At 46.1% G+C, this 18,018-nt stretch overlaps 1 protein-coding gene across 3 annotated transcripts in view; it reads right to left on the reverse strand.

Moving 5' to 3' along the window:
- Positions 1-18,018, reverse strand: part of Abcc1 (ATP binding cassette subfamily C member 1) — a 121,248-nt gene that overhangs the window by 4,932 nt on the left and 98,298 nt on the right. For 2 of the 3 annotated variants that reach the window (XM_032913104.1, XM_032913103.1), the window contains exons 20-29: positions 14,051-14,132; positions 12,828-12,960; positions 11,994-12,204; positions 10,675-10,985; positions 6,808-7,007; positions 5,736-5,862; positions 5,007-5,108; positions 4,222-4,368; positions 1,597-1,755; positions 185-351 (exon numbers count right to left, since the gene is read on the reverse strand). In XM_032913104.1, the coding sequence (XP_032768995.1) occupies positions 185-351; positions 1,597-1,755; positions 4,222-4,368; positions 5,007-5,108; positions 5,736-5,862; positions 6,808-7,007; positions 10,675-10,985; positions 11,994-12,204; positions 12,828-12,960; positions 14,051-14,132 (1,639 nt within the window). The remainder of the gene's footprint in view (positions 1-184; positions 352-1,596; positions 1,756-4,221; positions 4,369-5,006; positions 5,109-5,735; positions 5,863-6,807; positions 7,008-10,674; positions 10,986-11,993; positions 12,205-12,827; positions 12,961-14,050; positions 14,133-18,018) is intronic. The other variant, XM_032913105.1, reaches the window with a different exon arrangement.

An 18,018-nucleotide genomic window follows, 5' to 3' on the forward strand; every position in this document is an offset into this window, starting at 1 on the left:
ACTGAGGACAAGTAAATCAGCCAATGGTCAAAAGCACCCCCAAACCCTGCCCCAGCCAAGATAAGCAACACAGCCACTGGTTGACCATCCTAGCACTGAAACAGGATAGGAGCTGGTTTCCATGATGATGGATAGAGCAAGTGGGTAGAATCTTTCCACAAACAGTTCATGTTTGCCCACTTACCTCAGATTCTCTCCACCTTCCGCACACTCATGGTTCAGCTTGTCAGGCAAGGCTGACACAAAGCCCTTCAGGTGAGCAAGCTCCAGAGCCATCCAGACTTCTTCATCAGAATACTGACTGAAAGGGTCCAGGTTCATGCGGAGGGAACCCGAGAACAAAACAGGATCCTATGCAAAAACAGTAGATGGCACATACAAGAGTTTAGATCTGGAGGTTCCCCACAGATGGATGCTTTGAGAACTTGTTCCCCAGTTGGTGGTCTTATTCTGGGATGCAAGGAGGTGGAGCCTGGCTGGAAGAAGTAGTTTGCTGAGGCAAACCTCTCAAGGATACACTTGACTTTGATTCTGGCTAATTCCTGTTTCCTTGACATGGAGAAGCCATCACCACACATATCCTACCACATGACCAAGTTTTCCCTACTAGGATGGACAGCAATCCTGTGATACTATGAACCAAAATAAACCTCTCTTCATACAAGTTGATTCTGCCAGGTATTTTGTTACAGCGATCAGAAAAGTAACTAAGAGGAGATGACAACCACACCACACTGAGCAAGGGACGCTCAGAGATGCAGGGCATGCGATATATACACCAGAGCAGACAGAGCTTTTAGAGGCCTCCAAAGCATGAACGCTGGGGGATTTTTACAACAGAAAATGTCTGAAAACCCCTGGGATAACTGAACTAAAACTAGTACTTTTACAAAATTTCTCCAAATTTTCAGTATGCAAACCCTCTATGTTGCTTTTAGCAGTGGTATTTCATCAGAGCTATAGAAAAAGAACTAATCACTCAACCTACCTCCAAAAGAGACTCTCAGAGAAACTTAAAGAGAATCCTAAGCACAAGCAACACATTAGGGAACTGATACCCATAGGGATTGGTTTAGAAATCATCTGTAGCTCAGCTCCAGATTAACACACTGGCAGAAGACAGTGTCTTACTGAGCCCTACCACCACCAAAATCCATAGGTGCTCTGGTTCTCTGTACGAAATGGTACAGTATTTTCACATAACCTACTCACAGCTCCTGTACACAGCCATGTCTAGATGACATACTAACTAATGCCAAGAAAAGGCTGGGAAAATAGATGTGCATTTAGGGATGAAAATCTATGAGTGGTATTCTATGCAGATAGCTAAACATGAAAAATACAAAACCTAGCCATGGTCTCCATGACTAAAGGCACATCCCACCAAGCTTGATGGCCTGAATTTGATTCTCAGAATCTACATGTAAAAGGAGAAAAACATCTCCTGCAGGCTGTCCTGACCTTCACATACATGCTCTGTTCCCTTCCTCTCGATGAGTATATGAATGTAAAAACACCATCCCCACTTCCAGTTGGTTTAGTCTACGGAGGCAGAGCATGTGGCTTCAGGGTACAGGACCCACCAGCCTCACTCACCTGTGGAATGATGGTGATCTTGAAGCGCAGGTTGTGCAGGCCAATCTTAGCAATGTTTATCCCATCAATGATGATCTCCCCTTCTGCAGACTCATTGATCCGGAACAAACCCAGGGTGAGAGATGATTTCCCAGCTCCTGTACGACCCACAATACCAACCTGCAATACAGAAAGGGGCTGTGGTGAGATAGGAATGCTGTAGACTCAATCTTCCCCAGCAGGGGTCTGGGTCAGAGCTGGGAGGTCATCTGGTTGATCCAGCTACCACCTTCTCCAGGAGCTACTGTGAAAAAAAAAAGTTGAAAAAAACTGCCCTTTGCTTTGGAGGCTTCCAAAGGCAAAAGCCTCCAAAAGGCAAAAGCCTTTTACTGACTTTTATAAGTCAGTAAAAATGCCCAAAGGGATGAGGTACAGACAGAGGAATGTTTAGTTGAATTATGTTACATTCAGTTACAATAGTCAGAAAATAATGAGTTGTTTCCCACACAGGTCTTCTTTCATCTGATAGGACTGAGCCATGATAACCCCTCAGATTCAAGCACAGCCCTTGAACCTCTTTGATATGACCTGGGCACTATAGTTATTGGTCAATGGCTGACAGTTCTAATTTTCAGTAACTCTTCTTTCTCCTATGTTTTATATTGGGACTTGAGATAGGTTCCCTCCCCCTCCAACAGTTACGCTAGCCCTATGCATGAATTCCTATAATGCATAAAGACTCAGAGACTATCTCATGAGAACAGAATACTCTGACCCATGTGGATTGAACAGTTTAAAAAATCAACATGTACACAATACAAAATGGCTGGGGTGATCCCTGACCAAGTTTCTGAGAAAATTCTATAGGTCATAGTCTGGAATGTCTTCTAGAAATAGCTTGGAACCATACAAAGTTCTGAAAATCTCAACAATTGCTTACATCCTTATGTCTACTCACCCTGGTGATGGTGACATTGCCTTACTACTCTAAAGTTTACAAATTCCAATGCCTTAAAGGGATCACACAAGCACATGGAGCACATAGGAGAAACTGGGGTGAACTGGAGGGTGTCTCTGAGAAGAAGCCTGGTTCTACATGCTCTAACTGTCCAAGAAAAGCAGAGGGACCATTGCATGAAATACCATGGACTTTTTAGTATTTATAGTTTATATAAATGTTTCCCCAAAACAGATCTGCAGGTTTATGGGCCTTGTCCTTTAGCAGGCAGGCCATGGTGCACCCATTTAATACATTCTGTAGTTCCTGAGTGGCACACCACAAAAATCACTGTGCCACAAAAGCTACCAAAGTGGTGGCAAGCCCCTCCTTCCTGCCCCAGCCAAGGGCCACTCCAGTAGAATGTCCCACAGAAGCTGTTCAAAATGGTGGCTCCTGGCAGCACCACCACATTTCCTCAGCCTACAAGGCACAGGAGCTACAGGAGATGTCCACGGTGGCACACCTCCCTTTTTACCTCAGCAGGAGCTACCGTTAAGAAACTGTCCATAATAGAAACACCTTCTTTCCTGACTCTGCCTACACTTTAGTAAAACACCACTGCAGGAGCTATCACACAGGAGCTGTCCACAGTGGCAACACCTCCTCTCCAACCTCCCCCACCCCAGCAGCCCCACCAAAGATGGCACCTCAGAAAAAGCTGGCTGCAGCCAGGAAGGACTTCCCACCCTATTCCATGGTCCCAATGTAGGGGAAATGGAAATGGGGGTGAAAAAAAATCCACCAATCTCTAAGTAGGAAACTCACAATGTCCTTATATATCCAACCCCTACCCCACCCCACCCCCACTCAGGACTTGAAATCTCACCAATCTTCACTCTGGAAATTGGAAATCTCTGCCCTGAGAAGTACTGCCCCCTAAGAAATCCTTTATAAATATATAAACACTGTCTCTTTGTCCAATTCCCTGCCATCTGCTCCTGGGAGCAGAAGACAGCCATCCCTGGACTTGTCCCTCCACACCCTGGATCCTCCAATAAATCTGTTTCATGAGATTTTCTGCTTGGTGTGACTCTCTCATCAGAAGAAGAAAGAAGCAACAAAGAGAAGAAGTGGGGTCAAGGTTCCCCAGCTCCTCAGCTCAGCTGGGGAGACCCTCCCCTGGGAACTGTAATACTCTGCTTAGGAGGCTTCCTCTCAGAGCTGTGTGGTTGCTGGACCTCCGAGTCCCAGGATGTCCTCCCATCCAGGCAGAATCACCTCTACACTCATCTTTTATTTCCTTGATTCTACCTGCTAAAAGTCCCTTAGTCTCACAGTATGAGCTGCGACGAATGACAGGATTCTGAGAATCAATTCAGGCCACCAAGCTTGGTGGGATGTACCTTTAGTCATGGAAGTCATGACTAGGTTGTCTGTTGTTGTTTTGATTTGGGGATTTTTGTTTTGGTTTGTTTTTCAGGTTTAGCATCTGCATGCAATACCATACATCGACTTTTAACCCTAAGTGATGCACCGCTATTTTCCTAACATTTTCTTGGCACTAGGTAATGTATCAACTAGACATGGCTGTATATATGGAGTAAGTTATGGGGGTTCATGGTAGACTTTAAGACAATAGGAATAGAGATGGCACCCTTTTATCCTTACTCCTTTGACTATAAGGATGGGGGATGGCACACACCCACCTTTTCTCCACCCTCAATGGTGACATTTATGTGCTTGAGAACCAAGTCCAAATCTTCTCGATACCTCAAGCAGTAATCCCGGAACTCTACACGGCCTGAATGGGGCCAGGTGCTGGGTGGGGCTGTCTCCTGGATTTGCCAAGAAGCCTGGATCACAAGAGGAATAAGAGGAATCAGCAAGTGCAAGCTGCCATCCTCAACTCTGGGGATGCGAACTCAGACATCATACGCTTAACCACTGAACTATCTCCTCAGCTCCCTCTAACAATTCTAATCAACTCATTTCTTCAACTTAAGAAGAAAATTTCTACATAGAAGGAACTTAATTACAATTTAATAGCCCATAACAAGAGTCCCTGTAAACCTCCAGAGCAAACAGCTTTGGAAGAAGAGTTGCCTGCCAAAGGCTGTGAGAGAGAATGTGGCAGTTTACTTGGCAGTTGTAGGGAAACCATCTTAATTAATAATAAGGTCATGAGCCTTGAGCAACAACCAGCATTAGGACTTTCTCTGTGACATCACTGAAGGAAAGAATGACAAGGGAAAAGTTCCTTAATAAGTGACACAGCTCACAGGCTCTGACAGCACCTTGGGATACTTGGTATCTTGGGGAAAACAGGACACGTGAATGATCTTTTTCCCCTAAAACAAGGTAGTTCTAAGTAAGTGTTAAAACAGAACAATCCCAAGAGGGCCTAGAAGGCTCACCTTCCAAATAGGTAGAGGACATCCAAGAGGTGTCTGAAAGGTCAAGATCAAGGGACCAGGCTGGGGTCCTAGCTTACCTCCTTCTCCGTTTCAGAATATTCCTTCAGTCTCTCCACTGCCACAATGTTGGTCTCCATCTCAGAGGACATTCGAACTAGCCAGTTCAAGTATGCAGTTATCTGCCAGTGAAGAGGACCATGTGGGGTCTCTTGGGGGAAGTGCCTTCATTTTCATTAATTATCCATCATGATATCATTCAAACAAACACAGAAATCAGTAACCCACACAGAGCCATCACCCAGAGTGGACACTATGCACCTCTTAGGGATCACACCTTCCAAGGTAATACATGGTCCACACAAGTTATCAGAAAAAAGTCAGGAGATATGAGATAATTCAAAGTACTTGGTGAGCAAGTCAGGTGACCTGAGTTCTACCTCCAGAACAGTAAGGGTACAAGAAGAGAACTGATGCTACAGAGTGCTTCTATGGCCTACACATGTGCACTGTGGCACACCCTTCTGGAAGGAAGGTAGAAAAGGGAAAGGAAGAAAGAACAGAAGAGAGGGAAGGAAGAGGCCAGAGAGATGGCTCAGTAGTTAAGAGCCTGTTCTTCCAGAGAAAGACTGATAAAAACTGTAGCCATGTGTCAGAATTCCCATGCTGTAATCACCAGACTCTATGCCTTTAAACTCCATTCAAGTCCTCTCCTTTCCCCTCCTTGCAGGTACCCAAAGCCAAGGTCCAGGACCTCAAAATCTGGTTGCCAGGAGGAGACCATTCAGCCCAAGAAAAGAGCCATTTACCTGCAGTGAGTAAGACACGGAGAGACCCACCAAGCCAGCACTGAGGCTATGCCGGGAGATGACTGCGAAAAGGGCAGCAAACAGCACAATGCAGTTGCCCACACACTCCAGGCGCACAGCAAGCCACCTATAAGGAGATACATAAAGGAGATCTACAGGAATGTATCAGACAGCCAGGTGCCCAGATCAAGCTCACAGATAGAGCTGAGCCCTTCTGCTAGCTGAGCTAAGTCCCCAGCACTTCTAAAAAAAGACTTTCTGGGTACCATGAATCCAAGATGTAAGAACTGGATGCTGGATGGGGGCAAGAGAGCACACCAAGGGCCTGTGGGATTTGAAGTCAACAACTCTTCATGAGTCTGGCTTGACCAGGTTAGTCCCATTTTAGTCAACAGAATTCTCCAGAAACAATCCCTACCCTGGAACCTCAAATTTTTCTTTAGGAAGACTGCCTTTTTCTTAAGAAATCATTAAAATCAAAAATAATTCCCTGGAGACTCCCAAGATGCCATCAACTAACTGTAGGAGGCACTGCTATTTGCAAATAAGTATTTTGGGACAAGGGACAGAGCTCAGTGGTGGATCACTGGCCTGACATGCAAAAGGCCCTAGTTTTGAGAGTAATCACCATACTAACAATAATGATAAAATAAATAAAATCAGTCCCTTGGCAAGAGAAAGACTTCAACATGAAGAAGAAACAAGGTGCTAATTCCAAAGTTGGACACTGAGCTCTTGACCACCCCAATCTGCACCTCACAATGCCAAGGTTAGGTGGAAACACAAATGTGGGTGCTCATACTTGCACAGTAAGCAATTTTAGCTACCAAGCCATCTTTCCAGATCCTAGATTGCTTTACTTTGTAGACAAGGTCTCATTCTACAGCCTAGCTGTCCTACAATTTGCTAGGTAATCATGGCCACTTCAAACTCATGGTAATCTTCCTGCAGGTATGTGTCACCATGATACTTTGATGACCCTTATGTTTCCATTTCTCTCCCAGAAAAAAATGGAAGCTGAGGGACTGGGCGCTCAGCTAGTTTCCTCTATTCTACTCACCACTACACCCACCTGTTGGCCACAATGCTGGGGTAGTAGGCCTTCTGGTTCTCATCTACTTTCAGGTCACTTTGGCGAATGAAGCGCTCCTGTTCCTCAAAGGCACGGATGACACTGACCCCCAGCAAGGTCTCATTGAAGTGTGAGTACACAGGGGAACGACTGACAGACTCCAGGCGCTTCAGCTGTCGAGAGGAGGCCACATAGAACCTCTGTAGGAGAGAGACATAATCCGTGCTGATCCCTCATTCCATCCTCCTGGTGTATAACTGAGAGAAATTAGATATGGCTCATAACCTCCAGGGACCAAAACTCTGAATATACACTGCTTACCTGATGAACTGTAGGATAGTAATATCAGTGACACTAGGTGTCCTGCCTGCCACCAATAAACCCAGGCAATGCTCTTTCTTGCTTTTAGGTAAAGACAACAAAGCCAAGTGACCGCTTTGGGTCCATGGCTAAGCAGCAGCAAGATGGACCTGAACCAACCTCCAAACTGGCTGACCTCTCAGAAGTCCTCTAAATGCTTGGGGCTTTGCTCTCCTAATAGGACAGTTTTAGGAGCAGGCTTTGTAACTGCCAGAAGTCTTTAATCTTCATTTTCTACTATCACAGAAACCTGGCCAAATCACTGTACTTTTAGCTTTTGTTTCTTCTGTACTGAAACAACACGGAAGCCATTTGGCACAGTGGGCTGTGAGGAAAACAGATTAAGAGTCATGGGCTCTTCTGTGAGAGTCCCACTGTTTTCATGTATACACATTCATATGTCACACAAACATACATGTCAACAAGCATGAAACTTATGAAATCCACTAAACCAAAAGGAGCAACTGCCTGTGTCAGCAGCCTCACATGATGGCAACTCCATATATTTGCCCATCCCTGTTCTCTTTCAAATTCATGGCCTTTCATTAATCATTATTGCATGCATATAAGTGTATTATGCACACATGTGCTCACACACACCTAAATATAACCTGCTTGAGTACAAATAATGCTACCTGTAAGCATGCTTTCAGGGCTGACCCTTAGGCACTGGACAACCAAATGGTGTGCTCTTCCTTGGGGAGGGCCACTTCTGCTGTTCCTAGCTTTACTCAGTTGCCTATTGCATTAATTAGGGTAACTATTGTTGTGATGAAACACCATGACAAAAACCAACTTGGGGAGAAAAAGGTTTATTTCACTCAGAGTTCCATATTAACAGTTCATCATCAACAACAGTGAGGGCATACTGGGCAGTAGTTGCACATGTCTTTAATCCCAGCACTCTGGAGGCAAAAGCAGACTGATCTCTGGGCTACAGAGCAAATTTCAGGACAGGCAGAGCTGTACAGAGAAACCCTGTTTGGGGTGGGGGATTGAGGGGCAATGAAGGCAGGAATTCTAATAGAGTAGGAACCTGGAGGCAGGAGCTGATGCAGAGGCCAGGAGGATTGTTGCTTTCTAGCTTGTTCCTATGGCTTGCACAGCTTGCTTTCTTTTAGAACCCAGGACCACCAACCCATGGATAGCACTACCAATAATAGGATAGGCCCTCACCCAACAATCACTGTATAAGAAAATGCCTTACAGGCTTACATACAGCCCAGTCTTAAGGAGGCATTTTCTCAATTTAGGCTTCCTCCTCTCAGATGACTTCACCCTGTGTCAAGCTCATATACAACACACCTGTATAAGGCCTGGTAGACTTTTTTTTTTTTTTTTTACCCCATTTTGCATGTTCAGAGATTGACGAACTCTTGTCTCCTTGTGCCTTATCATATCAGGACATCATGACAAGTACCAACCTTGGTGGCAAGACCAGCTGAGAACTCACATCTTGAACCCTAAGCATGAAGCATGAGAACAAACTGGGAATGGTACATGTGGCTTTTAAAACCTTCCAGCAAGGCTATACCTCCTAACCTAACCAAATAGTGCCACCAACTGAATGCCAAGTGTTCAAACACTTGAGCCTATGGGACACATTCTCATTCAAACTGCCAGTCAGAATACTTTTTTTATAATTTTAAAAGCAGGGTGATGAAATTGCTCAGCAGGTAGGGATTGGCTCAGCTCTTGCTTCATAAACCTTATTCTTAAATCACATTCCAAGATGGAAAGAGAGAATTGACTATCAACGTTGTCCTTTGACATCCACAACTGTAACACAAGCTATTTATTTCTATGTCTGCATGTTACTGTGTGTAGAGGCCAGGAGTCAATGTATCTTCCTTGATCTCTTTTGCACCTTGGTTTTTGAGGCAGGCTCCCCCACTGAACCTAGCACTCGCTGATTTGCTAGACTGTCTGGCTCATGAACCCCAGGAACTGTTCTGTCTCTGCCTCTCCAGCACTGGATCATAAACACACTTTATCTACCTTTCTTTCATTTTTTTACTTTACACTGACTTATTGTTGGAGGGCAGAGCTTCATGCTACACAGCCCGCATGGAGGCCGGAGGCAATGTGATGAAGACAGCTCTCATTTCCACCATGTGTGCCTGCTTGGCCTGGATTGGCAGCATCATGACAGCCCAGGCTTGGCTTTTTCTAGGGAGCAAACTCAGGTGTCTCCATGCTTGCAAGGTAAGCACATTACTCCTCATAGGTCCCTAAGGACATACCATTTCTGGTTTCTAGTGCTACACTGTGCCTGCTCTGAACTGGAGCCCTCAGGAAGCTTTCCAGGCAGCCATGAGGCCATTTACCACATTTTGGTAAATGCAGTCAAGATATTCTAGTAAACAGCTGGCAATGATTTAAAGAAGCCACAGAGAGGTCCAGGAAATGGACCTTTCCCCTACAATTTGATCTTTCTTTATGGTAACATCATTGACCTGCAATGTGATGGGGCCCAGGTATGGGATGGCAGTACCAAGGTCCCCAAACCCTATGTGACAAAAATCCACTATATGGTATTTTTAATTTTTGTTTTGTTTTTGACACAATGTCTTGCTATGTAGCTTTGAACTCTCCATCCTCCTGCCTCAGTTCCCTGCGTACTGGGAAGATAAGCAGGTGCCACCAAGTGTTTACATTGCCATCATTCCCCAACAATCTCAACGCCCAACCTTATGAATGACTATGCTTCAGTTAAAGCTCAGGGTCCTGCTCTTGGCTCTGACAGCTGAGTCTCTACCCATTCACCTGTCACCTGAATATGTAATCTACACAGACATGACCCAAGGAAGTACACATATGCAAAGGAAAAATGGTTTCTACAGAGGAGACTAGGCATGAACCAGAACAGCTGCTCTTCTCCTGGAGGAAACTGGTAGCTGAAAACCAAAATGTCCCATGCCCTCACTTGTAAACAGTAGTGGTCACAAAACTACGCTTGATGACTGAATGACTTAAATTCTGATCCAGTGGCCATAGGTCCATTTTCTGTTCCCTTCTGTTAATATCAGGATCTGAGCTACACACATGACAGATATGATGAGCATTTGGACCATGAAATCAACTTAAAGATTGAAGATTTATGTGAAGACAGCAAAGCAGATCTAAACAAAAAGGAAGGTGTTGGTGGCAGCAAGAATAACCTGGGGTGTTGACTGACCCATGGGACTACACCAGCCTCAAAAGGGGCTGTGTCCTAATTTGCTGTGAGCATCAACGTCCACCTCCTGATGAGGTTGCTGTCTTTCCTGTCTCCACTGTAGAATTTTGTATTTCAGTCTATTAACAACTGCCTCGATAGCTGTGAGCTTTCCTCCAATACATAACTCAAAAGAGTAACACTGATGAGAAAGAGAGCACACCTAGCTACTGCAAGCTAAAATCAGCCCACTTAAGTATTCACAGCAGACAGGAGCAGAGCTGAGTGCCATGGCCACACTCTCATCAGCCCTGCAGAATATAGGGAGACAAGGAGCATCTGAGGCTCACCTGCACAAAGAAGTAAACCAGACCCAAGGGTGGGATGATGACTGCGGCAATGGGCGTAGCCAGTAGGATGATGATGACAGCTCCAATGACACTGAAGAGTGAACCCATGAACATCTTGATGACCTGCGGGATCATGGAGTCCACTGTGTCCAACTCCTTGGAGAATCGGTTCACTAGGTTCCCACTGGGTGTACGCTCAAAGAAACTCATGGGTGACCGCAGGACATTCTGTAGCAGGTCTAGGTGCAGGCGACGGGAGGCAAAGATGCCCCCAATGGACACAGCCATGGAATAGCCAAATACTGCCACACCTAGAATAGCAATAGAGATGTAAGCGTGAAACACAGGCGAGTGATCTGCAGGGTGGTCTTAGGGGTCTCAACAAGTCAGTGACAGTGGCCCTCGTTGTGTACTATGCCCTGTGCTGAGGTTTCTGAAAAACTGAATTTTCCTTTAATTTTAATAAACTAAAATTCAAACCATTTCCCACAGCTGGAGGTTACTGTACCAGGCAACATAGCTCTAATAGCAGATGCTAATGCTGTGTAAACCTGGGGAAATGCCACATCCTCTATATTCTTTGTTTTTTCTCAAATATAATATAAAGGCTACAGCAGTTCCTAGCTCTGTGGGGGTAGGGGAATTATAAATAGAGAAACTTAAGTCATCACACCTGATCTTCTGAGAGCTTGTTCCCAAGCTACCTCAGAGACCAGACAACATCTATCTGTGGTTCCTCCAAACAGCCCACACTCGACAGTCCACAGCCCACAGAATTCTTTCTGGGACTTCTACCAGAACCTCTTTCACCAGGAACAAAGGAAAGGAGGGGCTCTGGAGCTGGTGCTGCCAACTTTGTCAGCTGGTCCTCCCATGTTACCTCATCTATAAAATGGGGACAGTGACACTCAGCTCCAAGCCATATCCATCACTAAGTGCTTTCCCAGCATGCCTGGATATAGGAGAAGCACACAAAGTGAAAAGATTCCCTTACTGTCTACATAAGGGAATCAACAATAGGGGAAAGACGTGTAAAAAGCAGGTTTATGAGCACACACACACCTACAGCAAGATCACACACTCTGAGCTGCTTCATTTAATGCCAGTTTAACCAGCAATTAGCCATGTGGCTTGAGCTGTGGGACTCTTTGAAGAAAAGACTGGGAGGGAGAGAGGGTGGGCATGAATTCAGTAAGCATTTCAGGGTCTACCTTGTGACAGGTTCTATCCATCTGGTCTGACTCAGTTTGGGGATATAAATTCTCTGAGGACTTGGAGACTCAGTTATGAAGTTACAAATGAAGCAATCTCAACCATACCTTGCAAGATGCCCAAGGCCCCATAGACACTTAGTCGAAAATTCCTGTTCTCCTGAGTCCCATTGACAGCAGGGTGGTCATCTGTCCAGAGACTCAGCCAATAGTTAGAAGCCAGTGCAGATACATGATTGCACAGGAAAAGGAAGATACTCAAGAAGGAGATGCAGAGGCCAATGGCCTTCATGTAGTTCCAGTACACGGAAAGCTTCACCTAGGACCGGTAGAGTATTAGCATAAGGTTAGCTATTCCTGAGTAATTCCTCACAGCCCAGCCCACCCTCCTATTCCCAGACCCCATTCCCTACCACCCCATTAGTCAATGATATCAGGCAGCAATGTCAAAGTCAGGCTTTCTGCCTCCCACAGAGCTTCCAATCAAGCACGTGAATAGGCTCTGTCATCAATCACCCACTGAAACAAGAAAGCACAGAAGGTCCATAAGAGGCAGAGAACACCATGCAAGTGCCCGGGTGAGGCGGTACTGGGGAGATTTGCCCTGAGGAAGTGATGTTGAAGAGTTTACCAGCTGTGAATGGAAAACAGGCAGGGAAGGTGTGACCTTCCAGGTGTAAAGGCCCTGAGATACGAGAGCGCTCAACGCATTTGGGAAAGTGACAAAAATGCCGAAGGGGTTGCAGCTGCCCTACAACTGGGATGGTCCCATTCAATAGTCCAAGCTGCTCAAGCCAGGTAGTCATGTAGTACCAAAATGGATTCAGCAGCTCAGACCCCAACTCCAGCTAAAGTCACCTAGTGTCTGTGACCTTGGACCCTGAAAGGTTAGCTGTGAGACTGACATTCCAAGCAAATCATTCTGCACTATGCCTCACTCACCTGCCCTGTCTGGGCCTTGTCTGCTTCCATCAGCTTCCAAGTCTCCTCCTTAACTCCAGACTTCTGCAGTTCGGCTGTGCTGCTGTGCTGCTGGTTAGTAACCACACTGTGGGAAGAAGAGTTGCTGAGATGCCTGTTACCAAGGAGAGCTGGGTGTCAGTCAAAGAACCTTAGGGACTACAAGCACACACATACTTGTGCCCCTGTGTTTCCAGGGACAGGGATGTATATGTCATGAATGGGGCCTGCTGTGGTGCATGTGAAGAGTGTGGGAACAAATCTTTCATGTAGCTCAGTTGGTAGAATGCATGAAGCTCTGAGTTCAAACTCTAGTACTGCATAAAGTAGGCACAGTGGCACATACCTGTAATCCCAGCATCAAGGAGATAGAAGGAAAAGGATAGGGCATTCAAATTCATCCTTAGCTATCTATCCAGTCCAAGGCCATCTTGGGATACATAAGACCCTGCCCCAAAAAAATAAAAATCTCAAACTAAACCAAAGTCTTCTCAAAGCAGTATAGATAGAGCTTAGGGTCACTGGCTCAGAGCCTCTGAGCACTGGCTGAAATCTGAGCTGGTCATATCCAGAGCTGCAGAACTGGTAAACCTCTGTCTGTTTCATGTGAATTGGAACAGGCTAGCAGCAAGCTAGAGCCCAGGAGACTGTAGGCCAACAAATGTACCTCGTTCCCAAAGCAGTACACCATTAGTGTGACTGTCTGTGATCATATGCTGGCTCACAAAATCCAACAAGTCAGGCCCTGGATCAGTTACCCGAAGACACAGATCATGTGTGTGTGTGTGTGTGTGTGTGTGTGTGTGTGTGTGTGTGTGTGTGTGTGTGTGTGTGTGTGTGTGTGTAAAAAAGGCACGCGTGTATGCACGAGCTGAAGGGAGGGCGGAGGGGTGGGTGAGGGGAGTGTTCAGAAGTAGAAACAAACAATTCACAATTCAAGGGCAGTATGGGTTATAGTTCAGTGTTGGTCCTTTCTGGGAAGGCTCCTGAAGGATGTGAAGGATGGTGAAGCAGGCAGGACATACAGGTATTCCAAATTCCTAGGAGCTGTGGTGAATAGAGTGAAGGACCACCTATGCCTTCTCAGATCTCACAGGCAGATATTGGTACGGGAGCAATTCAGGGCCGGGTAGACACAGACACACACACACACACACACACACACACACACACACACACACACACACACACAAAACACTGCTTACCTCTGCAGGGGTTTCCCTACTGCGTCTGTCACCAGTATCCCATTTTCCACCGGCTTTGACTCCTTCCCTAAACCACTGACACCTGGCAGAAGACAGGCAGAGGGGAGAATGTGGCATCAAAAGCTGGGCAGGAGCACAAAGGCCAGGAGCCCAGTCACTTCCAGAAGAGACAACTGTGACTCTGGCTACCAGGGAGCTTGAGAAGACAAAATCGTATTATGCTGAGATCCATCCAAATCTCAGGACCCCAGGGAGGTCCCAGGCTCTACTACTGACTGTTTAGCTGGGGGCAGGTGGCACCTGAAGCCATGGGTGAAATACAATCACTCACAATCAAGTTCAGGTTACTGAGGAGATGCTGGAGCCCAGGCAGGGAGAGGAGACAAGGCAGAATGTGCTGGACTCTAGACATCCAGTAGGGGTCACTGCTTAACACAAGCTCTGCACCCATGCGATGTCAGGCTGTCATTGGAGAAGGGAGGATTCAAAGTTAAAATCTAGCCTGGGCTACATATTGAGACCCCATCTCAAAAACAAACAAATGTCAACCATTGTGACAATGGCATCTACCACAGGCAAAGGCCCAGAGACCCTTAGTGCCAGAGCTTATGCACTGTGTGGTCCAATTACACAGGAGATGCCCAGAACCTGGGGAAGCAGACCTGATACAACACCCATGTCTCTAGTCAGAAGGTTTTGATATTTGAACAACTGGTGAGACTGCGTAGGGTCAGCTGCTAGACACCTACCCTAATCCCAGAAGGATCTACCAGGTGTCAACAAGATCAGAACTAAATGGCACTTGACGGTGATTGGGGGCACCACTGTGCCTCCCGCTCAACAGCCACTAATCCGGATTCTCACCCTACATTGGCTCCTCCATTCTTTAATACTAACAGAAGACAGACAACTAAGGCATCAAGGACTTGGGCAGGTGGCTGGGTGTGTGTGTGTGTGTGCATGCACACACACGGAAAGTCTGCTCACAAATAACAGCTTCTGAGGTAGGAGTGGCTCAGTAAATGAGCAGATACAGCAGGCTCTTGCCTGGACCCCTACAGGGACTCAGCTCCAGCAGTCAGAACCCAGGACTGTGGGATTGAGCTTTTTCACTTAGCTGTGTGCTCTAGGGAAATACAAAAGTCTCTAAATGGGAATCTAGCCCACCCTCATATGAAGCCAAGGCCAAGGTGACATCATGAGATTCTGCTTGTATGAACATTTGTGAACATGTTCCAGGTAATTCTGGACCTGGGTAGGAAAAGACTCACTCCTTTAAGCACGCCTTTAAACATCAGTGTCTATGTTTATTTTGGTATGTTATCTTGTGAATACACATGTCTGTAGTAAGAGTTTGGCTTCTTTAAAAACCCAGTTTATGTTCTATGAATACATCTTTGTTTTAATCTCAGGTGTGGGATATGAGGCTTCTTCAGATTATCCACAGCCATTAACTATGACTGTCTCATGCTCAAAGAGGGGCATAATTTTTGCCAGCTACATATAGTTTAATTCTGGAGGCTCTCAAGAGGGAATAAATGCTAGAGCCCCAAGAGGGGTGGAAGGGGCTCCTAAGAAGGCAGGAGTTGCTGCCACTGTTCAACACACACACACACACACACACACACACACACACACACACACACACACACACACACACCCCTCTGCCCCACTGCTGTTACATTTGCTATTGATGGACTGCTGGTTTGCTAAGCTGTTGGCTATTCTAACAACAAAGACTGAACTTGCTCCTAATCAGCAGAAAGTAGCTTATAGAGGTTTAGGTCTACTTTCCCCTCTTTCTCTCCTACCTAATGTTGAGGGATTGGTAGAAATTAGGGTAAAATAAGGGTTGGGAGGTTGAGATATTAGAACCCAATAAAATAATTTTAAAAACACACCAACACATTGCTGTCTGGATGCACATGGACAGAGGTTACATCATCTCAACTGCTGTTGCTCAGGTCCTGTCCATTTTAATTCTGAGTCAGGGTCTCTCCTATCCTGGGGTCAGTGACTAGGCCAGACTGGCCAGTGAGGCCCAGGATCTGCCTATCTTCACTTGTCTAGTGCTGAGTTTATAAGCACACATCATACCTGACGTTTTATATGTGTCTGGGAGTGACAATCAGGTCCTCATGCTTTTAAGGCAGTACCGGACTCACTTTTAGTTCCACAGCACAGCCACTGCTTCTTGGGTTTTTTTTTTTTGTTTTTTTTTTTTGGTTTTTTTGTTTTTTTTTTGTTTTGTTTTGTTTTCTTGAAAGCCACAAACCCCAAAACAGTCATGTTAACTACGATGAAAGATAATAAGCAAGACTTCCCAGACACAAGCACGTACAATCATGCATGCATGGTATACCCCCTATCCTTCCTGCCCCTGCCTCAGTGGCTCCAGAGGAACTTCTGTGGTAGCTCCTTCTCCACCTACCAGGTATCCATGAGCTGATGGTCCACCTGGATTTTCTTGGGGCTCAACTGTGCAAGAGGGAATCTAAGATCTTGCCCACTTCTCCCTGTTACCCAATGTTCCTTTGCCTAGGCAGTGCTTGTCAGAATCCCTCTCTTGAGACCCTTATGACCTCCAGTGGTCATAAGATCAAGGACCACTCCATTCCTCTGTCCTAGCAGATTCTGCCTAGAGGCCTCAGTTCTACTCCATCCCCAGGACTGACTGGATAGCCATACAAGTCTTTGTTTAAAATAGGTTGAGTAGGTTCTGTTACCTGTCTCAGAGCCCTTGGTTTAACCCCAACCCCACACTGCTGCATATAAGAGAGTGGGGCCCCCAGTACAGCTATCAGATTTTGCTGCAGGATACTCCAAGTCTTAGTTGTGGTTTTACTACTGTAAACAGATACTATGACCAAGGCAACTCTTACAAGAAAAACATTTAATTGGGGCTGGCTTACAGGTTCAGAGGTTCAGTCCAGTATCATCAAAGTGGGAACATCACAGCATCCAGGCAGGCATGGTACAGGAGCCGAGAGTTCTACATCTTCATCTGAAGGTTGCTAGCAGAATACTGGCTTCCAGGCAGCTAGGATGAGGGTCTCAATGCCCACACCCACAAGGATACACCTACTCCAACAGGGCCACACCTTCTAATAGTGTCACCTCCTGGACTGAGCAAATACAAACTGTAACACTCCTCCTACACTCCCAAAGTCACCTGCATTACCCTTCATGCACAGGGCTGTATTAAACAGCCTTTGAACCCTGTCTTTTCCTTATCTTTCTGCTGCTATGTGCCCAGCATTTCCCTCCATGACCTCTGTGAAGTATGCTGGCCAAAGTCACTTGACCTGGGAGATAAGCAAGCTCGGATTTGGAAATATATCCCGGAGTCACCCCCAAAGCTTCAAGGTGAAATTAGTGCATCCCAAATTCCCACAACAGTGACTAGCTCAGGATGACTACAGCCCAGCACCATAGCCCAGACGCTAATGACCTTCCTCAGCCACCACTTCACTGCCTGGAAGTCATGAGATTTAGGAAAAACGTTAAGAGCCACAGGCAATGCCTTCTCTGTGCTTCTACTCAACTCACCTGCGAGAGTGAAGAGGTAAAGTGGGCTTCAGTTTCCCCATCCCACCTGGGCAGGGTGGAGCCTTGGCTCGAAACTTCCTGCAAAAGCTCCAATTATGCTTAATCATCAAGAAAGCAGGAAAGCCAAGCATGGTGGTGCACAGACCTAAAGTTCCAACTACTCTTGAGACTGAGTCAAGAGGACCGCAAGTTCAAGGCCAGTCTGAGCAACATCTCAACATGGAAAGGAAAAGGAGGGCTGAGGGTACAGCTCAGTTACAGGTTTGGCCCAATCTGCACCAGGGCCTGGGTTTGGTCTCCAGCATAGGCAATAAAGAAGAAAAGAGAAGGTGGGTATAGCTCACAGAGCACTGGCTTGGCACAAGCAAAGCCCTGAGTTCCATCCACACACTGTGGGGGATGAGCCTGGAAAGAGCTGC

This window comes from Rattus rattus, chromosome 9 (assembly GCF_011064425.1).
Source record: "Rattus rattus isolate New Zealand chromosome 9, Rrattus_CSIRO_v1, whole genome shotgun sequence".
NCBI lineage: Eukaryota > Metazoa > Chordata > Mammalia > Rodentia > Muridae > Rattus > Rattus rattus.